The following is an 18,895-nucleotide window of genomic DNA, read 5'->3' on the forward strand; positions in this document are numbered from 1 at the left end:
TGTACACCTGGAAGAGTTTATTACCATAAAGGAACGGATTTATTTATCTTGGAAACTTAGCCTGAAAGATCATAAGTTTTATAAGAAGCACCTTGGATCCTGTCCAATTATTAAAGCTGTTTCCAGAGATTACAAATCCATTTTGTAATCTAATTTCATAGTATTATGCATAACAGACACTCCATATATATCACCTGAGTGGTTCCTGAAGTTTCTGTGTAGATTGAATGTGAAAGTCTACCTCCTAACTTCACTCTTCAGTTAGGACTATGCATACAACAGAAACTTTGTTAAGCAGAATGAAGTAGCCTGTTCAGACAGCAAAATGTGGATGTCTTGAAAGGAGAGCAAAGTATCTTCTTATTGCTTGTGTTATTTATCTTATTGTGTAATGGATGAGAAGAACTTCTGCCAGATTTTCTGCCAGGTGTGGCAAAATAATTGGGCTGGCCTTTGTGTGAGGCTGGGATGGGTATGAAAAGGCAAAATTTGTCTATACAGAGAGCTAAATGCCTGCTATGTAGCATGAAACCTTTTCTTTGTTCAGCTAGCTGCAAGTAAAGACATCCATGGAGTGTGTGCGTGTGTCAAAAAAGTCAAGAGTGCACAATTGAAGCCGTATCTTTTTTTTCAACTTGTAATACAATGGTAGCCGCCACCACAAATTTTGCAGTGACAGACACCATTGTGACTTTTTTGATCCCATCCCCTGGTGAGCTGCAAGTCTGAACTGGCATGTCAGTTTCCATTTAAAAAACTGGCAGGACGATTTAGCAGAACAAAAAGAAATATCAAGGATCGTTCTACTCATATATACAGATTTCCTCATTGTGGTCTTTTGGCACAGTTGATTTATGATCCCTTGGTAAGATAAATGGATTATAGGACTGCTGATTTTTTTTTTTACATATATAATTTTTATTTTAAAAAGTTAAGAGAATAAGAACAATACAAATTTTGTAAGAAAAAAATAAGGAAAGTAAAGAAAAATAATAAGTGAAAAAAGGGCAAAGAAAAAATAGAGAAGAAAGGAAAGGAAAGGAAAGGAAAGGAAAGGAAAGGAAAGGAAAGGAAAGGAAAGGAAAGGAAAGGAAAGGAAAGGAAAGGAAAGGAAAGGAAAGGAAAAAGTCATAAAGAAGTGGCTTCCAATCTTCTTAATAGCATTTACATTTATAGTTTTCCCTCTCTCCAAGGTTACAACATAATTCCCTTCTTTCCTTAGTCTACCCTTTCTAATCGTCAAACCCATAGATCACAAGTTCATTTTTTTTTTTTCAGCAAATAGTCCATAAGGTGTTTCCAGTCATTAATAAATGGGGTTTTTGTCCTTTCTCTAATCAGAAGTCAATTTTTTCCATCTCTGGTAATTCTGTCATCTTCACCAGCCATTCCTCCATTGTGGGTTTTTCAGAGTCTTTCCATTCTTGTGCATATAATAATCTCATAGCAGTTATTTATTTATTTATTTATTTATTTATTTATTTATTTTTATTTAGCAAACTTATCCCCGCCCATCTCCCCCCAATGGGGGACTCTGGGCGGTTTACAACAAATTAAAACAATAAATAAATACATAATTAAAATTAATAAGAAAGAAAAACACATATATCACATATATAATTATATATATATATATATATCATATACATTATCATATATAGGACTGCTAATTTAATTATTTCTATCGACAGATTACCATATATATACACAACACTGGATTAGACATTCAACATAAAGTAGCCAGTTTATGTTTCAACACTTTTTTCTTTATCTTCTCAGCATGAAAACCAGCTGTTGGCTGTCAGGATCCGAGTAACTCTCCTGGTGTTAGGATCAAACTCATATTGATTGGTTCCCTTAAAGAAGTACAATAAATCTACAAAGGGGAAAGAAAGCAAATTTAAGTGAATATAATGTACATTTGAAACAAATGGAAAAATACCTGTCAAAGTGCAGAGTAATTATAAACTTTAGCTAGTACAGAAATGCAGCAGTGAACACACTAGCCTGGAATAGCTTTGCTGGCAGATTCTGTCTACATTTTCTGGGCAGCAAAATTGAGAGAGACATAACGGAAAGGGTTAAGATTTGTGCCACTCATCCAAACTAAGGGGGCATAATTCTTTGGTGGGCAAAGAGAGGGTTGCACTGAAATCAGTGGACAAGTATAAATTTTACTTAAATACTTTTTGAATTATTTAACATTTGGGTTCTAAAGTTTAAATTAAACTTGAGTTAAATGTTATATAATTACAATCACAAGTAGTTAATTTGCCACTCAAGGTTGGTTCTGACTGGAGTGGCCTATAAGTTCTAATATACAAGCAAATGAGTAATTACAGTTTCTTTAATATATCCTTTTTTAAAATACCCTTTTGAAGTGACTCTGGAGGACACAACTACGACATTAAGACCCTCAGGGCCTCCAGTTATGAACCTTTGTCCTAATCACTGTCAAGTCAATTGTCATTGGTTTAAGTTTCCTTAAAAAGAAAGTCACATTGGCACAAAGTCCTTAGTAATGTCTTCTTCTAAGAGTTCCTCCTTACCATTGTGTTGAAAGACGGCATCGACTTTGCCTGTGATACCTGGGAAGCCATCTTGAATCCTTTGGGGTTTCTTGTTCATGGTTTGGCTGTTTTCATTGTAACTTAGAAAAGGAAACAAAAAGAAAGAAATTTAAGCCAAACCGAAATTGGGATTAGAATCATAGATTTGGAAGGAGTCATTTAGTTCAACCCTCTGCTCAGAGCAGAAATCTAAATTAAAGTATTCTGGACAGAGGGCTTCTACCTGCAACGGAGGGAAGACTCCACCTCTTTGGATAATAATTTTCATTATTATACTGCTTTTGGTAAGTTTTTCTAACATTCAGTTAGAATCTGTCTTCCTGTAATTTATATCTAGCATACAATGTCCTGCATTCTGGAACAAGAGAGAACATGGCTGCCTTGACCTTCTTTGGTGTGACATCCTTTCAGGTATTTGAAGAATACTATTCAAAGGAATACATATTCTGTGGAGTCCTTGGGGTTCTCTGAGCTCGGTGTTTCCTTGCAAATGTTTTGTTACCCGGCTAGGTAACATCTTCAGTGCTAGAATATATATTCCTTCTCAGTCTTCTCAAGGCTACATATTTCCCATTCCTTAAATTGCCCGTTAAGGACTTAGTTTCTAGCCCCTAGATGACCCTTGTTGCCCTTTTCAAAACATGTTTCAGGTTCTCTGTATCCCTTTCAACAAGTGACACTGCTGACCTGGACACCATATTCAAGATAAGGTCTGATCAAACACAATAGAATAGCACTGAAAATCCTTTTAGAGAAGATTTGGAAATTAGATTTCTGTCAGTGGAGACTAAAGGTTGCAATACTCCTTTGGATGGAAACTCCAACCCAAACTGTTTGGTTTTATAATCAAAGCTTATAAACTACTTTGTTGAAAGAAAATTGGAAGCTGTTTCCTGCTGTGCTGGACCACTGATCAGCCAAGTAGACAACAGTACTCTGACAGAGGCTTTCTGGATTGACATCAGAGCCTTTTCTAGCTCTATCTAGAGATGCCAGAATTGGGGGCTTCTGTATACAAAGTAGATGCACTATTTCCATTCTGTATTATTTATAGATTAAAGCTGAAGTCTAAACTACTTTGAGGTCACTTCCAACTCTTAGGATTCCATGATTTCCAACCAACTCATAATCTTAATCAATAATATCACATACCAGTTTAAGCCTTTAGGTTACTGAGATTTTGTCCTTATTGGCTTAGTCAGTAAATGCACCTCATAGACATTAAAATGTACTATAATTCAACTTATTTTTCATCCCCAAAATAAAATCTACAGTAGTTACTTTCTGAAAGAAATAACATTTTCTATCAAGTAGACAAATAATATATGTAGCTACCATTAGAGGGCACTAATCAGTTTGGAAAGGAAATAATGCCAAAACATTTTAGTTCTATAATTTGTACCGTATGCCGTAGTATCTCTTCTAATTTTTCTTAGATATTTTAGAATAATTATTTTTTAGCCTAATTAATTGTGATTCTCTTGTTCTATTTGCTGGCCTATGACTGAATAAAAATTTGATTTGATATTAAATGTATAATGCAATGCAACACGTTGCCACTTGCTGGTAAAATAAGGTATACATACAAACACTCTGTATTATTTTTATCAACTACCCACATTTTACCCACATTTTATGAACTACCCACAGGAAATGAACTGCCCAGTATCCAGGCAAGGGAATGACAGAAAAATGTATTAGTTGGGGTCCTGATTTATGTTCTGTGGATTTTGCATTTAACTTGCTTTCTTTTAAAATGCAGATACTATCAGCTTTGCCAAACAGAGATGAAAGCCATTTGTAAGCCCTCTTGCATCATATCTGACATTATGTCATACCTCCAGTATTTGTCTGAAGAAAAATAATATGTCTTCTTTTCATTTGCATTGAAAACTGCAGCATCAATTTTTGTGACATCTTTGGGGAAGCCCAGACTGTAGATGGGCTTGGGGTACCCAAGAAGCATGGAATCTCCTTTCACAGCCCAGAACTGGTTGCCTGTAATCAAGCAGATTATGAGTGCAAAGGATTTCTAGAAGCGAATGAGTGGGATTGAGTGGGGGGCCTGTTAGAAGTGCCTGTAATTCAAATAACCATCAGGTCTGGCAACTAGGAAAAGACAAGTTATTTGCCTGAGATTATTTGCCCCCAAGTGATACAAAATCCTTACTTCTTTTGCTAAATTGGTACTTTCACTGCAGAATTCGCAACTCTGTTACAGCACTTTGGATCTGACTCCCAAAAGATCCTTTAGGGAGCATGAGGGCATGAACTTAGCCCCTGTTTGCAACTCTTTAAAGCAGCTGTATCTTTTCAAAGGTTTCCCCTGCAGCTGCAGAAGACTGCCACACAATTCCAGGAAAAGAAGTGGCTACTTTAAAGAGTCACAGACAAATACTATTTTCTTGTTCAGATTTTCAAGAAAATACTTTTTTTGAATCAAATACAAAGCATAGGAGAGCCCTAGTATATATAATAATAGCTTACCTTTAAAAAGAAATGTCTCATCTTTCTCATTATTTTCAGAAACAGCATCAACTCCAGATGGTAAAAATGACCAAAATTCAGAAATCAGATTCAAATCAATCTGTCTGTACTGGGGGAGTTTTCGCCAAAAATATCTATTAAAAAACACACATTTGTTTTAAAACACTGCACCTATGATAACATTTCTTTTTCTTTCTTTCTTTTTTTTTAAATACTTTTAACATCTGAAATTTCAAGCCCTGGCAACAGCATTTTTTTTTTCTTAAGTGGAGAGAGACAGGAGTTAAAAAAGAGAAAAATGAAATGAAATGGTGTGAAAGAAATACCTGAATGCTCTCAGGGCATTCAGGACATTATTTGATATTAGGATTGATTATTAAGTTTTTAATACTGCAGATCATGGATGAGCAACCTGTTATCCTCTGGCTTCATGCAGCCCTCAGGATGATTTCACACAACTTTTGCATTAAAATAAAAGGCAGGAGTATTATGTTCACTGCCTTGAGTTGACCAAAAATCTATAAAATCATCATCATCATCATCATCATCATCATCATCATCATCATCAGTCAAAACCTGTCAGCTCCACTAGGATAAGGCCAGAAAAATGAACTCCACAGGAAGGCTAAAACTACTTTTACTGACACTGGTTATAATAACAGGATCTTGTAAGTCTAACTGTGCTATATCTTGTAATGGTATGTGGAAAAGACCTTGGTAGATGGGACAAAAAGACACTGCCAACAGAACAGTCAGATAAAAGAGGGCATAGCCCACAGCTGGATGGTGGGTAGGGCAAGAGGCTGAAAAGGGACCTACTTTCTTGGGCTGTAAAGGAGACAGCGGGAGAATTATACTTTCAGACTTGCAAGATTCTGTTAATGTAGCTTTACAATAAAGTAGAATTTGCTTATCTGGTCATGTTTCCTGTCTGGCCTACCTGGCAAGACTGACATATCTCCTCCTTCTTAAAACCCAGTGAATCAAGGAGGCATCTGCCTGAGTCACTTCCACTTATTATCTCGTTCCTCAGGACTTAAAACATGTTTCAGCCCCTTTTCCTTAGGTAATGGTTCTTGCATATTTCCATCAACATAATTGTCCATAACCTTTCGAAACCCTCTGCAGGAGATCAGTTCAGGTTTCCAGTAAGAGTTGCATCCCTTCCCTGCATACCACTGCTAGCAAAGCAGTGCTCAGGAAGAGGAAGAAGGGGGAGTGAGATGAGGAATGGATGTTCTGAAGTTTGCTTCTGACCAGGCTCTGCCCTTTGCTTGCTTCACCCTCCCCACCAAATTTCTCCAATATTTAGATGAGGGAATTCCTGGATCACCTCTTCCAGCTCCCAAGGCCAGTTTATTACATCTTAAATAACCAGAGTTCACACATTAACAAATCTTTTCTCCACATTAGAAGTGTGTGTGTGCATGCGTGCAGTAATTTTGTGAGAAGATAATGATTCTGGTTGAAGATTACAGGCTTACTTATTCCAAAAGAACATTATTTCTCCCCGGAAAGAGGTCACAGCATCAAATGTCAAGTGAGGATTGCAAGCAGATGGTAATGCGGGTTTCTCTGGGCTGGAGGGTTTTCTTGGTTCATCCTCTTCTACTGGGTCTTGAGATGGGTTTGATGATGCTCCTGAAAGAATGTCAGATGCATGAAATTAGCAGGGGGAAAAAAATAACCCCCTTCCCTATGTGGCTAGGCATATAATATACATAAAGTTTTGCATAAAGCAGCTATCCAGAATCCAGTAACCTCCAGAGGTATACTGGAAGTTGAAGTCCTGACTAGGGTACTAGGCTGAGGAAAAGCTGATACTTCATTATCTACATGCTGATATGAGGTGACTTAAAAGATGCAGACATTTTAGAAAACTGAGTCTGAGCTGACTTTTCTCTCAGTTCACAAGTTGTTAAAGGTTACAATATAGACCAGTGTTCCTCAACCTTGGCTGGCTGGGGAATTCTGGGAGTTGAAGTCCATCCGCCTTAAAGTTGTCAAGGTTGAGAAACACTGTTTTAGACTATAAGCATTTTCTAAATTACCATAGAGATACTGGATGCCTTCAATATCATCCTGAGATAGAGTCTGTTGATTTTCCTCAGGGTCCTTATACACTGGAAACATTACAGCATTAGGATCCTGGGAATGCAGGAGTCCAAGTGAATGGCCAAATTCATGAACAGCAACATAAAATAAGTTGGAACCTACACGGGAGATTAAAAAACATCATATTATAAATAGACATTCTAAATCTTAGGTGCAGTCAACACTACGTAATAGTTGTTAACTGTTGCTTCCTTGTTGTTTTTCCAGATAAGAAACAGGAACACTTTTAAAGAAAAAAAAGTCACAGTGATGGCTATGAATGGATCTGGGTAACTCATGGATGGTCAATCCCAGTCACATGAGCTACATGAATTCCCAACCCCTTCTTTTTTTAATTGCTTCTATTGCTCCTGAGATTTTACTGCTTCATCTTGGTGTCATACAGATGAATATTGGAAATTTCACTAATTGGAGATATTCACTATTTTTTTCAGCTGAAAACAAAAGAAACAAGGCACATTGAAGACTTGTACAGGCTTATATCTCTTAAATGACACCTCCCAACCCAAAAAAGCTTAGGCCTGCCACTTGTGTGACATTAATGCCCCATCCTGCATCTCCCTGTTGAAAATAAAGCATCAGCATTTTGATGGTCCTCCTCCACAGCCACCCAAATGATTGCTGAATCATTCTATGCATGTTAATACTGCTTGGAAGTTATAAGAAACCACTTCATTTCAGGAAGGTGTGGATTTGACTTGGAGTTTCAAAACTCATGAGCACATTTCAGTTTTTGAAACAGTGTTCTGGATGCCAGCACAAGTTCTAATGGGGTTGTATGGCATTTAGAATTCTGTGGTGAGAGATATATTCATACAACTTCCTTTTTCTAGCTCTGATTACATTCCCACTTTCTTTCTGTTTTTTTTTTTTTATTATTATTTTGCTAACAAATTCGCAAAATGCCAGCTACAGGAACCAAAGCAATTATAATATCCTCCAATGACACCTACGAGACTCCAAAATTAAATTAAAATTTCATTAAAAATGTTGGTTGAAATCTTACATAATCATCACATTTTGTTATTCTTAGGAGAATGTTGTTCTTGCCAAAACATTGAAATGAGATCTCTGCATCTTCATGTGACATATGATGAAATCTAAAGGCAAGATTGCCATTTTAACTATTTTTATTTTTTGTAGCTCCTGTCCCATGCCAACTCCTGCTTTTATTATTAGGGTGTTGCTTGCTGTTTTATTTATCTACAGTCAGAAATCTCCTATAATAACATTTCCGATATGTACAAGCTTTGTTTTTTATTGATTTAAACCACTACAATTATAATAAAGAGGAAACTTTTTTTGATCACAGCTATCACCATGTTGTGGTATATTGTCACTATAAAATTTTTATTTTTGTTCTTGGGGACAAGGATGCTTAAGAGCAACTTTTTAACATGATCTTGTCAAAATTTTCTTACATCTTATATCTTTATAATTACCTTCTAAGCCACTGCTCCAGAATTCATCTTCATCGAAATGGGCATCTCCTCCAATACCGGCACCAGGAGCGAAGGCATGGGCAATGGTGCCACCAGGTCCATCAAAGGAACTGAAATCCCCATGTTCTAAATATAACAGAAAAAAATGTTTTATTGTCCCATCTCAGACATTGTTTCAGTTCCTGAGATGAATTATTATGTGTTTTTGTGTAACAGCTTTTCCGTAATATGCCATCTACACTTCAATAATACCCAACTTTCTGCCCTTTGCTTGTCATCAAATTTAAGCAAAACTGAGATAGTGTCGAGTTGTGCTTGGCTTCAGCAGAAGAACTGAGAAGGATCAAATAAATTGAAATTCTCTCTATCAGAAGGATTTTAACAATTGACTTAATGACTTAATTTTGGAACTCTGTCTGATGGTTGAAGATACTGAACACAGACATACGTGATGGGCTCACAGCCAGAAAACAAACATCATCCATAGAGTATCATTGTCAATTTTGCCAGTTACTGGGGGGAAAAATAACACGATCATGGATTTTAACAAGATAGTTTGTAAAGGTAAGGAAATACAAGTTTTTCAGGATTTTTCATCAGAAACTCTCTGCAAAGAGAAAGGGGGATCAGTTAATTGCATAAATGGGGTTACATGTAGGTACACCACATTGCACAAGCTGTTTGTGCTTATAATTTTGTTTCTGTCTATTTTTCTTTATAGGGAGGGATCAGCTTCATTTCAATCTTTGGGGTAATTATAGTAATAAAAAACTGGAATTCTAATACAAACTTGTGCACTAGGAAAACAAATGCTAAATGCAAACTATGCATGAGGACATAATAACTTCTAAGTTGTTGCTGTTCAAGCTCTAGTATTCTAAACTGAGATGTAGGATTGATATCCAATAGTTAGAAAATCTGTATGATATTGGTAGAAGACATATTCCATTTGGCAAGTGAAAAGTTGCCTAGACCTGATGTAAGAATTATGAATGCAATAAATATTTCCATATGACTTTTATGCATTCAACATATTATCAGATTACACTTTATAAGTATAATAGCTTATTTACCTCGGGAACGAAAAGAGATCAAGATGTCTGCATTGCCCCCTGAAACTTTGTTGAATGTCAGAGGTGTAACTCGGCTCCAAACTTTAAAAGCTTTCTCAGTGCTTTTGTCAACATCAGCTTTATCCATATCTGGTGTATAGTTCAGTATCCTTTGAAAAAATAAATGGGACACAAATTCAAAGGGAGGTTTTCCTTTCAATCTTTCAGCTCTCTATGAGTTGCATCAACCTTGCCCTTGAGAACCTGAGTTGAAAGATTACCTGTAGGTTAGATTTTTCTTCTGCCACTTGGGTTGACCTGCAAAGAAGGCAAATTGGCCCACATCTGGGTTTCCACATCTGGGTTTTTTAATTGCCTGCAGTGTATTGGAATCTAAGTCTCCTGTCACCTCTAATCCAATAAATGCTTGCATTTCTCTGATCTTTTTTGTCATGGGGTTGCTGATTCTGCCTCTAAAACCTTTTTGCCCATCTGATGTAAAGTTGTAATATTTTTCTAGGTATTTCTGAAAGAGAAAAAAAACCGTATACATCTATGAGTTAATTTTCTTACATTTTAGAATGATTTAGAAGTCTCTGGTCAAATGTGTAGCTGGTTATTTAAGGTCATGATGAGCACATCCGTTTTGTTGTACTTGCTCCAAATTTTATGAGAGATAAGAAATTCTAGGACAAAAAGACTCAACAATAAGCAAACTAGAGATACTGTAGATGATAAGAACATTAGCTGCTTTCTCTACTCCATTGTAGCATTGACTTGAATGTAAAAATCAGGACAGATCTTCCCACATTCTTCATCATTCTAATTGTCCATCATACTTCCTGCCCTATAGGATGGGTGTGAATAGATCAACTCTTATTCATAAGTGCTCTTTGAAAGAAAATGGTTTAGTATTTGAAAACAATTATGTTTTCCATTATATTTTAGATTGTTTATTCATAAATATAAATATAAAACATAGCCTGAGATCCAGTTAAAACATTTTATTGTGCCATACCAGATCTCCAGATAAATAAATACTTCTACATTCTCTGAAGCTATCAGCTTACAACCTTTGCAAGAAATGGCTTTTTGTATGTCTTTTTCACCTTTCTTGATCTTCATTGATTCTGAATATTTTATATACTTCTGGGAGATAACAAAATAATTATATGTATGCATGCTTGTGTGTGTGTGTGTGTGTACACACACACACACCCCTTGGGAAATAAAAAAACAATATTATTGATTAGATAATTAATAATAGCATTGCTTATCTTTTTAAATTATTTATAATACTTTATAGATATCTAGTTACATTGCATTATACAGTCATTATATACTTCCATTTGCATCTCCCTTTACCTGGATAAGCTCCATTTTTTCTTCCTCATGTCTTACGGGCAAAGCCAAAGCTATTGCCCCACCGAAGAGCATGAGACAGATGCTTCTCATCCTGAGTCTTGTATTTCTGTTTCCAAGCCAAGTGGTATCCTTGCTTTGAGATGTGCTGCCTACTTATATATCGTTCTGTTGCTTTGCAAATTGATTGAAGCTTGCCTCAACTGAAATTATTACCTAATCAATGACAGAGGATATGGGAGGAGGGGAAATGGTGGGGAAACGAGCAATGTGTTGCCCTAAATGATTTAGTATGATTTCTTCACTCTTCATCTTGGTAGATGTTGTAATGTTCCATGCTTTAGGCATAGGAAACAGTTACCATTTATGTTCTTGTAATTATTAGCTGGAAGCATACCAACAATATGCTTCATATGCTTTCCATTTTTTAAAATGTGTGAACATGCATGTGTACATGTGTATATACATGTATACATTCACACAGTTCATGGGGTAGACAGAATGAGTTCATCATGTCATACCACGGTACAGCTCTGGCTTTTACCCAGTCTGTAATCAAGGAAGTACAAAAATGCTTAGAGACTTACGTATGTCAATCAATTCCTTATAGGGTGTAGACCTGGCATGGGATGACTAACAATTTTAAATGATACGCAAGTCATAATCATATGAATTCAGACTAGGGGAAAGCACTGATGACTGTCAAAATGACATCAACTCATGAACAGACAAAGTTGGGTTGCGGGTGGGACGGGATGGGATGGGAATAAGATGTTTGAATTTGTAACCTGGTTGTCACGAACAAGGCCAGAAGCAGTCTCATTTTTTTTGCTTCTTGGAATCTCCAGGATCATGTTTTTGAACTTCACAGAATGATTTAAAATATATATATGAAAAAAACTCCAGGAAATAATGTGTTAAATGTAGCCCAGCCCACCCCCTGCTTCACTATTATGCCCTCTGTAGCTTTCAGATACCTAGTGATCATCTCCTCCCTGGCCCCCAAAAATTGCCTATCTCTCTCTTAAAATGATTACTGATTTGATAGCAGGATATATTTATTTAGAAGTAAATCCCACTGTGTTCACTGTGATGCCATTATGGCTAGGCTTCAAGATCGAGATCTGGGCCCCACTGTCTGGCTACTGACATGAAAATGACATGTTAAACAATGCTCCCTCCAAGAGTTGACAGCAGGCAACTGGACTAGTCAAATGTTGTCTTTGGACAGGCAGACAATTGGGACACTGAATGATGAGACAGCTGCAGGTTCATCATCTCTGCTTAAATGGTCAATTAACACTTCTGAGTGGCATCTGGGTGTGAGAAAATTGAGGTATGAAATTTGTGCAATCAGAAAAGTGAGATAAAATATGGGTGAAGTTTCAGGAGAGGGACAGCCCATTATTAATTGGGCATTATTTTCTGATGACAAAACAAGTATTGCAAATATACCTTTGATCTCCAACAGTCTCTTATACAAAGGAAAGAAAACTAGCATTGCTACCAGCCACTTTCCCTACTTAAATGTTACATTCATCTGTCACATGACCTCACAAATTTCAGGTCAGTTCAATGTTAAAAGGAGGTCTAGGCTATCAGATATTACTGGTTCGGTTTAAATCCTGGAGATTGTCCTGCTATACTTCCATTCTCATTTTTATTATTATAATGGTGAGGGCTACCACTATTCCTGTTTGAAAAAAGTCTGTAAGGACTTCTTTCATGATGTCTTTCCTTGGGATTTAATGGAAGCATAGATAGCCAGGTAGGTTGCAGTCTTCTGGAGAAGGAGATATCCATGAAAAATGACATTCACACATGCCTGACTTGTAAGTTAAAAACAGCAAGAGCAACCTCCACCACACATGAGAATGTCACCCAAATTCTTCTTTGAGACACATTTCAGGTGAGAACCACTCCTGGCACCCCATCCGAGGGGTAATTATAACACTCAGTGCAGGGATATGTATATTCATAGGTCTACTTTGTATAATTGTATAAATCTGAATGTACACATTTCACATTCTCTTTCCCATAATAAATCTGATTTCTTTCACAGTAATGCCCCTGTTCTATTTGGTGGCTGCCTGTAACAGACATTGGGCCCATGCAAATCATTCAATGAGCCAAACAGTCCTTTGGATCATCTTGAAATTGCTGTTCCGTGAAGATCTCAGGAGGGCTTCCAGGCAGCTACCCAGACCTTCTGAGAAGCAATGGATGATTCAAGGCTTTTAGATGGGCACTTTGAAGCACCCCTTTGAATGATTTGCTGGCATACCAAGTAGGCCAGGCAGGGAATATTGATTGTATCCACTGACATTTATTGGTAAGGGAACAGATAATGTTGGCTGAATGATTCTCCCCTTTCTTCTGGAATCCCTCTCCTTCCAAAATCTGCTGCTGACAGTCAGGTGATTTCCTAAGCAGATTTAGAAGTTGGGTGGGGGTAATTCCTGTTACGAGTGTAGACATCCTGTTGTATAATGTTGGAGGTAGCCCAGGTTTGGATGCGTCTTTTATTTAGGGAATTTCCCCACCTTTTCAACACGCTCTATTTCTGAAGTTGCCTCAGAATATTGTTCAACATTTCTATGATTTCTATCTTTTGCCTTTAGGATTATGAATACCTGCCTTTTCTTGTACAAACCTGCTGCTGAGTTATTTAGCAGTTGTTATTTTATACATTCCAGCAATCCCAGATGTGTTCTAAATTTGGGCCAGGAAGAGGGTGTTTTATGTGGCTGAAAAACACTTTTAATAAGTGTTTGTGCTTCTCTCTCTATATCACTGTTTCTCAACCTTGACAACTTTAAGATGTGTGGACTTCAACTCCCAGAATTCCCTAGTCAGCATGCTGGCTGGGGAATTCTGGGAGTTAAAGTCCACACACGCCAAGGTTGAGAAACACTGCTCTATATAGGCCTTCCATAAGGTGAGGTCAAAAGCAGCTCTCCTTTTCCTGCTGCTCCAGAGGGGTTAGACTTCAACTCCCACCATTACCAATGGTCAAAATGACAAGGGTGTTATGGAAGTTTAAGTCCAACACAAGCTTTTCATTTTTATTAATAGATAAAAGGATTGTTCTCTTTCTGAAGGGGATTTGAAATTGTATTAATACTGTAGTTAAATTTTCTTTTCTTTTTTTCCCTTGAATTCTTTGAAGAAAGGCAATGTATAAATTACTTTTTTTACAAGTACTTATTTGAAACTTATCTCAAATGAGAAGGGAGTCTTGGTGAATTTCTCATGGGTACAATTACTGAACACTTATATCAGGCTCCATTAACATCCTGGCCCCAGTTCCTGGGGAACAGCCAGGTCTTCAAGGTTTTCTGGAAGTCCAGCAGGGTTGAGCTCATTTGAATCTTGGAGGGAGGCTGTTCTATAGAGCAGACACCGTGACAGAAAAGCTGAATCTCCTGGGTCTCACTAAGTGATATTGCATCACAGTAGGGACCTGGGTCATGCCTACCTTGCCAGGTCTGGTGGGACAGGCAGAAACCACTGGAGACAGGAAATTCCACATGTACCTTGGCACATGCTGCTGTATTCTGGCCAGCTGGCCATTTTATTAAAGCTAGCAGGTTGCCATGAGTCACCGATCTCCTGCTATTAAGAGCAGCAGAGACTGCTCAACAGAATTAAGAATGTACATGTACATTTGACTGTAGACCAAGGATTGTTTTCCTCTGTGTCCAGAAGGAGAACACCTTGTAGCGTAGATACTTAGTCTTTGAAAAATGTGAATGCAAATGTATGCTGATTGTTATTCTTACAGCCTGACTCGGCAACCTACTTCAAATGGGAGAGTTGTAAATATAACCGTTATCGGCATCCTTGGGAATGCATACTTTATAGAGATATCCAGTTTGTGAATCAAAGGCCATTTATTGATATAACAAAGGTTACAGCTCTAGGAGAATATAAATCATGAAGGAGTAGTCATGGCATATATAGGAGAAAGATTGTTAGCAATTCAGTCTATTGTGGTTAGATACATTGGCCATATACTAAACAGAGACGGGTGTTCATCAGTGGATCATCAATGACTCAGGAAAGTGAACATAAGCAAGCTTATAGAATCCTTCCACACCAACACCATTCAAATTGTGCTTATTCATGTTTTTGCTTATTCTCAAGGTTAAAGCCATATTGGGGTATGTGTCTCTGTGTGGGTGTGTCTGTGTATATGGGGGGGAGGATTCCCTTTATTTTACATCCATGAAAGCAACCCTGTAAGGTGGGTTGAGCTGAGAGAAGAAGTCACCCAGTAAATCCCCAAGGCTGGAGGTTGAATTTGGGTCTTCCCAGACCTAATCAAATACTTTAACCACTACGCTATAAACTTGTGAACGATATTTTCAAGTACTTTGAGAATAAGGTAGAAAAACAGAAGCCTTTTTTAAAAGGGAAGAAAACTTCAGATTTTGGCATAGTATTAGTAGCACTGTTTTACATTCCACAAGTCCCTCAAGACCCGGCTAGGTGATCAGGCCTGGGGCTCCCAGGGGACTGGGGAGATTTTATGATGGCTCCCTTATTAATTTTATCCCCTCCTGTTTTGTGTGTTTTTACAGTTTTTTATGTGTAATTGTTTTTATGTATTTATTTTTTAATTGTTGTATGCCGCCCAGAGTTACCTTGTGTGAGATGGGCAGCTATATAAATATGATAAGTAAGTAAATAAATAAATAAATGTTCTATATATTTAGATTAAAGAAGGGATTAGCTTTGATGTGATTGCAGAGTTAGCTAACTTTGACAGGTTTTTTTCCTCATAGTAAGAGAAACAAATTGCATTACATCATTTCCCCCCCTTTGTCTATGTCCTACACTGATCTATTCATGAGAGGAAGAGGAAATGTGTGGTTTAGCAGAGTTTACTAAGACATTTGTTTTGAGAATATTGTTGACAAGACAATTCCTTCTGCGAAATCTCAGAAACTGATTGCTTTACGTGCATGTTCTTCATCTAGGCCATGACTCATGCCAAAGAGTCTGCTATTTCATCTCCTTTTTCTCATGAGCTCAAGTTGACAACCATGAACATCTCCAGGGAGTCAAAAAGGTTAAGATGGCAGGTGCAATCAAAGCTTCGCCCATTTTTTATGTTTATGTGATGCATGCAGAGGAAGCAAGACCCACAGTCTTTCTCCTGAATGGCTGTTCTACCAATGCCTTCCTTCTCCTTTTTGGAAATGTTCCTTTCTCACTATCCATGTTCTTTCCTCTGTTTTCCCAGATGTTTGCATACACAGATTCCTTCAGACTTCTTTCCTACATTCTCTCTTCTGATACTGATGCAGACTCTGCCTCCCCTTTACTGTATCTTTGTTTCTGTTTAAAGCAAAGTGAACATGTTGTTCCTTTGTTCCTCCATTCCACTGAGGGTCCATAGAAGCTTTATGGCAAAAGAACTGATGGTTCAGCTTCACAGAAGCAAAGTAGCACTCCCTGAAAGTTTGTAGCCTTCTTCCAGTAGGTCTCCATTGTAGTGTAAAGATACACATATTTTAAGGGAAAGTAAGGCATTGCAATACAGGGTGTGAAAGTCTTTGCAGAAATCAAATTCCAGGTATTACTGGAGCTCATGGTGGTGGTAGCAGTAGCAGTAGCAGTAGCAGTAGCAATAATAATAATAATAATAATACTAATAATAATAATAATAATAATAATACAATTTATTTATCCCCCAGTGAGATATTATCTTAATGTGGTTGTGGGGCTTGTGTGCTCCAAGGCAGATAAAAACTATGCCAGAGATTCAACCATATCAGACAGGTCTCATCAGAGGAGCCAGATGAAGAGTGCCTCTCCCATAAACAATATGGTGAGATGTAATTTACAGAAACGGTCATCACCCGGGTCAGCAAGAACTGGGCTAGGTGTTCTAGTTCCCGGACATCTGCTGGCAAGTGGGCTACAGGACACAGGACTGTTGGCTGAGCAACCAGGGCCAGCAGCTGCAGGACCACTGGAAGAAAAGTTGTTTACCTGTCGTAAATATACAAAGACTAAAAACAAAGAAATAATGATCTGCTATTACAAATCAACAGAAAGAGAATATCTGAAAAGAATGCACAAGTTATAGAAAGAACAACATCTAAAATCAGATAGAACAGAGGCTAGCAGATCAACGCTGATTCATAATACGAAATAAAGTATTCACAGAAGTAGAATTGGAAGAACTGCAAAGGTCTACCCAGGCCAAAGAAATCAAAGCCTTGCCAGAAGTAGCTCAGACTGTAGAGGCAAACCAGTGGGAGTCAGTAGTAGAGGAAGCCAGCATAGCTATTGAATTGTTTTCATTCCCAAACCAGGTCCCTCTCCTCTGCCTTCTTCTCTGTCCTCTAACTAAAAAAAAAAGAGGAATTGAAACAAGGGAAATTGAAACAAAGTATAACTGAGCTTCTAGAACAGCACAAAAAGAACAGAATAAGGTTGCCTGCATTGAATCCTGTTACAAAGAAACAGCTAGCACAAGTATTAAAAGATGCCAATACTGTAATATCAGATATAAGCACCAGCTCACTACAAGAAACAAACCAGCTAATGTACAGCATGGCTGCATTTATAACTGAATACCTTGGATGCAAAATCAACAAACAAGAAAAAAAGCCAGACTGTGTGCCACTAAAATGGAAGATCAGGTTGGAAAATAAGGTCAGCATGCTAAGATCAGACGCAAGCAAGCTAGAACAGATGAAAGAAAAGAAGTTGAACAACAAGAAGACCAAAGAATACCTGATCAAGAAATATCAGGTAGAAACAAGGAAGATCAAGGAAGCACTGGAAATAATAAAGCAGCAAATAACAGCCATAGCCAAGAAGATCAACAGATAAGAAGCTCGAATTGCACACTACAGGCAGAATCTCCAATTTCAGTCAAATCAGAAACATTTCTACCAATCCATCAATGGAGAGACTGCAATGAACCAGTTAACACCTGACAAAGAAGAAACAGTGCAGTTCTTGGCGCAGCTATAGGACAACCCAAATAAATGCAACAAGAATATAGCTTGGATAAAGGAGGTGGATAAGAATAAAAAAGAAGTTGAAATGAAAGAGTTTGTAATACTGTAACAGCAGAAATGGTGGAGAAAAGGGCAAGGAAGATCAAGAATAGGTCAGCACCAGGTGAAGATGAACTGCATGATTTGGGGTTGAAACATCTGACTGGTCTGCACCCATGCATTGCCAAGCAGTTTAACAACATACTGCAAGCAGCTGAAATTGAAGATTGGTTAACATCTGGCAAAACCTACCTGATAATGAAAGATCCAACAAAAGGGGAAGCACCAAGCAACTTCAGGCCAATTATCTGCTTACCAACAACTTTCAGATTGCTAACTGGTGTTGTAGCTGATGCAATCCAACAGCACCTAGTTGAAAACAAGCTCTTTCCACCTGAGCAGAAAGGAAACTGCAAACAGCAGAGGAACAAAAGATCAGCTCCTAATTGACAAGATGATTTTGGAAAACTGCAAGACAAGGAAGACCAACCTGAATGTAGCTTGGATTGATTACAAGAATGCATTCAACTCCATGCCACATGATTGGATAATAAAGTGCCTAGAAATCATAGGAGTCAGTAGAGACATCAGAAGCTTTGTGCAAAGATCAATGGCACAATGGAAGATACAGTTGCTGGTCAATGGAGATAGACTGGGAGAGGTTAATATCAAGAGAGGAATCTTTCAAGGAGACTCACTATCATCCCTACTGTTTGTCATTGCACTGATTCCTCTGTCAACAATGCTGAACAAGTCAGGCCATGGCTATCAAATATCAAAAACATCTGTCAGGCTATCCCACCTCCTTTACATGGACAATCTGAAGCTGTATGGAAAAAGACCATCTG

The 18,895-nt window shown here is 37.7% G+C and overlaps 1 protein-coding gene across 1 annotated transcript; it reads right to left on the reverse strand.

Annotated features, from left to right (window-relative positions):
- Positions 1–1,775: 1,775 nt before the first annotated feature.
- LOC103067400 (stromelysin-1-like) lies at positions 1,776–11,121 on the reverse strand. Its single transcript, XM_025170876.2, has 10 exons — positions 11,032–11,121; positions 9,948–10,192; positions 9,688–9,836; positions 8,615–8,740; positions 7,109–7,270; positions 6,542–6,698; positions 5,058–5,191; positions 4,409–4,568; positions 2,550–2,650; positions 1,776–1,876 (listed from the first exon to the last, which is right to left on the reverse strand). The coding sequence occupies exons 1-10, from the start codon at positions 11,119–11,121 to the stop codon at positions 1,776–1,778; spliced, it is 1,425 nt and encodes a 474-aa protein (XP_025026644.1).
- Positions 11,122–18,895: the final 7,774 nt, after the last annotated feature.

This window comes from Python bivittatus, unplaced genomic scaffold, assembly GCF_059951505.1.
Source record: "Python bivittatus isolate LINGU-HERP-01145 unplaced genomic scaffold, Pbiv_v1 ctg000340_np1212, whole genome shotgun sequence".
NCBI lineage: Eukaryota > Metazoa > Chordata > Lepidosauria > Squamata > Pythonidae > Python > Python bivittatus.